Here is a 5,076-nt window from a genome sequence, read left to right on the forward strand (position 1 = left end):
AACAAAAGCCAGAAACAGGCATCTTTGGGAGTGTGTCACCGCAGCAGTGAACGAGGCGGGAGAGCAAGACAGAACTGTGGCTGAAGTGAAAAATAAAATGGTCTGATCTTAAACTGCAAGGGGAAAATATAGTCATATATAACCCGCAGGGAAAATCACTTACGTCAAGTCTAGACTCTGAGTAGAGATACGATCATTTCCATAAATAACTTCTTACACGTGGTTTTCTGGGTAAGTTATACTTAAGATCAAAATTGATCGGAAGTCCGTTTTATAAACGAGGCCCAGAAGCTTTCTGTCAGAATGGAAGTATGGAAGAATGAAACACTGCCCCCCTCTGGTTCACAGCAGGCATCACATCTCGGTGTACAAAGGTTATTCAGCATTATGGACAAGTTAGAATGGGTAGCACTGACACCAGACGGCACATTCTGCACCCCAAATGGCTCCCTGTTACCCATGTACCCGGGGGGGGCTGTACATCTCCAAAATGGCCGGGGGGGTTGTACATCCCCAAATGGACCCAGTAGCTAAAACAGAACCAAAGAATGACAGCTTCATCCAGATTTATTAAAACGTCATTGGCTTCTCGATGACAAAGCATTTTATCATATTGTTTCTGTATAAACAGGCCTATAGGACTCTCTTAACAGATCCAAGTTGAAGGAACCACATTCAGTTGTCATTTGCACTGGGACTAGGCAGTACTGCCCCCCCCTTCGGGCCCTGGTCCTCCCCCCCTTATGAGCCCTGGTCCCCCCCCTCCCCTTACGACCCCTGGTCCCCCCCTTCGTGCCCTGGTCAAAGGTAATGCACTATATAGGGAATCATTTAGGATGCATATGATGTCACTCACAGTAAATCCATAGAAAGATAATGGAGGTTGTTTTGTCATGTTTCCTGTTAGAACAAATATATGTTTACAGCTGCACAGACAGTGAGTTAATGGACATCAGACATGCGTAAGTAAGCACTTTAAGAGATCGCTACTCCCCCTTCTGAGTCAAAAATGAAATGTGTGTGTGTGTGTGTGTGTGTGTGTGTGTGTGTGTGTGTGTGTGTATAATTTCCTATCAGATAATTAGCTCATCGTGGGTGAGATGACTTGGTAACATAGCAGCTAGTGAGACTAGACCAGACAGTTCTAGTAATACAATAATGAATGAACGACAAAAGCACATCAATACACAAGCAGCACAGCACTGTCTGAAACAGCTTGGCCAAATAACCTTTTGACCTTCTGAGCGTGACAAAATATGGAATCTACCATTTGCAGTTAGTTGGTGTCCATTTGGTCTTTAACTGCCAACAGTCCGTGGTTCTTCCCTGTCTGTTTGGTCTCCTGTTCGGTGCTGGTGTGTTGTAACAGCACCTATAGGACCAGAGTGAAGGACGTCCAATAGCATTAAAACCACTACGGCAGCAAACAGAGACGACCTCTAACCCTCCCTATTGGACCAGTGGTACAGGTGATGGCTCCGGGTCCAAGGGTGTTAAAATCACTAAAGCCCCCAAAGCCCAAATCTCTTCACCCAGGATCCAATAAGTACACTGTTTGTCCCCTCTCTCCCAGGGTTGAGACATCTGTCCCCTCTCTTCCAGGGTTGAGACATCTCTGTCCCCTCTCTCCCAGAGTTGAGACATCTCTGTCCCCTCTCTTCCAGGGTTGAGACATCTGTCCCCTCTCTCCCAGGGTTGAGACATCTCTGTCCCCTCTCTCCCAGGGTTGAGACATCTCTGTCCCCTCTCTTCCAGGGTTGAGACATCTCTGTCCCCTCTCTCCCAGAGTTGAGACATCTCTGTCCCCTCTCTCCCAGAGTTGAGACATCTCTGTCCCCTCTCTCCCAGAGTTGAGACATCTCTGTCCCCTCTCTCCCAGAGTTGAGACATCTCTGTCCCCTCTCTCCCAGAGTTGAGACATCTCTGTCCCCTCTCTCCCAGAGTTGAGACATCTCTGTCCCCTCTCTCCCAGAGTTGAGACATCTCTGTCCCCTCTCTCCCAGAGTTGAGACATCTCTGTCCCCTCTCTCCCAGAGTTGAGACATCTCTGTCCCCTCTCTCCCAGAGTTGAGACATCTCTGTCCCCTCTCTTCCAGGGTTGAGACATCTCTGTCCCCTCTCTTCCAGGGTTGAGACATCTCTGTCCCCTCTCTCCCAGGGTTGAGACATCTCTGTCCCCTCTCTTCCAGGGTTGAGACATCTCTGTCCCCTCTCTCCCAGAGTTGAGACATCTCTGTCCCCTCTCTCCCAGAGTTGAGACATCTCTGTCCCCTCTCTCCCAGAGTTGAGACATCTCTGTCCCCTCTCTCCCAGAGTTGAGACATCTCTGTCCCCTCTCTCCCAGAGTTGAGACATCTCTGTCCCCTCTCTTCCAGGGTTGAGACATCTCTGTCCCCTCTCTCCCAGGGTTGAGACATCTCTGTCCCCTCTCTCCCAGAGTTGAGACATCTCTGTCCCCTCTCTCCCAGAGTTGAGACATCTCTGTCCCCTCTCTCCCAGAGTTGAGACATCTCTGTCCCCTCTCTCCCAGAGTTGAGACATCTCTGTCCCCTCTCTCCCAGAGTTGAGACATCTCTGTCCCCTCTCTCCCAGAGTTGAGACATCTCTGTCCCCTCTCTCCCAGAGTTGAGACATCTCTGTCCCCTCTCTCCCAGGGTTGAGACATCTCTGTCCCCTCTCTCCCAGGGTTGAGACATCTCTGTCCCCTCTCTTCCAGGGTTGAGACATCTCTGTCCCCTCTCTCCCAGGGTTGAGACATCTCTGTCCCCTCTCTTCCAGGGTTGAGACATCTCTGTCCCCTCTCTCCCAGAGTTGAGACATCTCTGTCCCCTCTCTCCCAGGGTTGAGACATCTCTGTCCCCTCTCTCCCAGAGTTGAGACATCTCTGTCCCCTCTCCCCAGAGTTGAGACATCTCTGTCCCCTCTCTTCCAGGGTTGAGACATCTCTGTCCCCTCTCTCCCAGGGTTGAGACATCTCTGTCCCCTCTCTCCCAGGGTTGAGACATCTCTGTCCCCTCTCTTCCATGGTTGAGACATCTCTGTCCCCTCTCTTCCAGGGTTGAGACATCTCTGTCCCCTCTTTCCAGGGTTGAGACATCTCTGTCCCCTCTCTCCCAGGGTTGAGACATCTCTGTCCCCTCTCTCCCAGGGTTGAGACATCTCTGTCCCCTCTCTCCCAGGGTTGAGACATCTCTGTCCCCTCTCTTCCAGGGTTGAGACATCTCTGTCCCCTCTCTCCCAGGGTTGAGACATCTCTGTCCCCTCTCTCCCAGGGTTGAGACATCTCTGTCCCCTCTCTCCCAGGGTTGAGACATCTCTGTCCCCTCTCTCCCAGGGTTGAGACATCTCTGTCCCCTCTCTCCCAGGGTTGAGACATCTCTGTCCCCTCTCTCCCAGGGTTGAGACATCTCTGTCCCCTCTCTTCCAGGGTTGAGACATCTCTGTCCCCTCTCTTCCAGGGTTGAGACATCTCTGTCCCCTCTCTTCCAGGGTTGAGACATCTCTGTCCCCTCTCTTCCAGGGTTGAGACATTTCTGTCCCCTCTCTCCCAGGGTTGAGACATTTCTGTCCCCTCTCTCCCAGGGTTGAGACATCTCTGTCCCCTCTCTCCCAGGGTTGAGACATCTCTGTCCCCTCTCTCCCAGGGTTGAGACATCTCTGTCCCCTCTCTCCCAGGGTTGAGACATCTCTGTCCCCTCTCTTCCAGGGTTGAGACATCTCTGTCCCCTCTCTTCCAGGGTTGAGACATCTCTGTCCCCTCTCTTCCAGGGTTGAGACATCTCTGTCCCCTCTCTCCCAGGGTTGAGACATCTCTGTCCCCTCTCTCCCAGGGTTGAGACATCTCTGTCCCCTCTCTCCCAGGGTTGAGACATCTCTGTCCCCTCTCTCCCAGGGTTGAGACATCTCTGTCCCCTCTCTCCCAGGGTTGAGACATCTCTGTCCCCTCTCTCCCAGGGTTGAGACATCTCTGTCCCCTCTCTTCCAGGGTTGAGACATCTCTGTCCCCTCTCTTCCAGGGTTGAGACATCTCTGTCCCCTCTCTTCCAGGGTTGAGACATCTCTGTCCCCTCTTCCAGGGTTGAGACATCTCTGTCCCCTCTCTCCCAGGATTGAGACATCTCTGTCCCCTCTCTCCCAGGGTTGAGACATCTCTGTCCCCTCTCTCCCAGGGTTGAGACATCTCTGTCCCCTCTCTTCCAGGGTTGAGACATCTCTGTCCCCTCTCTTCCAGGGTTGAGACATCTCTGTCCCCTCTCTTCCAGGGTTGAGACATCTCTGTCCCCTCTCTCCCAGGGTTGAGACATCTCTGTCCCCTCTCTCCCAGGGTTGAGACATCTCTGTCCCCTCTCTCCCAGGGTTGAGACATCTCTGTCCCCTCTCTCCCAGGGTTGAGACATCTCTGTCCCCTCTCTCCCAGGGTTGAGACATCTCTGTCCCCTCTCTCCCAGGGTTGAGACATCTCTGTCCCCTCTCTTCCAGGGTTGAGACATCTCTGTCCCCTCTTCCAGGGTTGAGACATCTCTGTCCCCTCTTCCAGGGTTGAGACATCTCTGTCCCCTCTCTCCCAGGGTTGAGACATCTCTGTCCCCTCTCTTCCAGGGTTGAGACAGCTCTGTCCCCTCTCTTCCAGGGTTGAGACAGCTCTGTCCCCTCTCTCCCAGGGTTGAGACATCTCTGTCCCCTCTCTTCCAGGGTTGAGACATCTCTGTCCCCTCTCTCCCAGGGTTGAGACATCTCTGTCCCCTCTCTCCCAGAGTTGAGACATCTCTGTCCCCTCTCTCCCAGAGTTGAGACATCTCTGTCCCCTCTCTCCCAGGGTTGAGACATCTCTGTCCCCTCTCTCCCAGAGTTGAGACATCTCTGTCCCCTCTCTCCCAGGGTTGAGACATCTCTGTCCCCTCTCTCCCAGGGTTGAGACATCTCTGTCCCCTCTCTCCCAGGGTTGAGACATCTCTGTCCCCTCTCTCTCAGATAGGCATCCATCTGCCTTCATCCCCCTCTTCCATCCCCATTCTCCTTCCTGCCCCCCCCACTCCCTCTCTCCCATCCCCCCATTCCCCTTCCTGCTCCTCCATC

At 53.0% G+C, this 5,076-nt stretch overlaps 1 protein-coding gene across 1 annotated transcript; it reads right to left on the minus strand.

The window, feature by feature from the left end:
- Positions 1-777: 777 nt before the first annotated feature.
- On the minus strand, positions 778-2,890 carry LOC127908955 (uncharacterized). Its single transcript, XM_052468824.1, has 2 exons — positions 1,674-2,890; positions 778-1,613 (listed from the first exon to the last, which is right to left on the minus strand). The coding sequence occupies exons 1-2, from the start codon at positions 2,818-2,820 to the stop codon at positions 1,450-1,452; spliced, it is 1,311 nt and encodes a 436-aa protein (XP_052324784.1). The 5' UTR covers positions 2,821-2,890; the 3' UTR covers positions 778-1,449.
- Positions 2,891-5,076: the final 2,186 nt, after the last annotated feature.

Source organism: Oncorhynchus keta, chromosome 18 (assembly GCF_023373465.1).
Source record: "Oncorhynchus keta strain PuntledgeMale-10-30-2019 chromosome 18, Oket_V2, whole genome shotgun sequence".
Taxonomy (NCBI): Eukaryota; Metazoa; Chordata; class Actinopteri; order Salmoniformes; family Salmonidae; genus Oncorhynchus; species Oncorhynchus keta.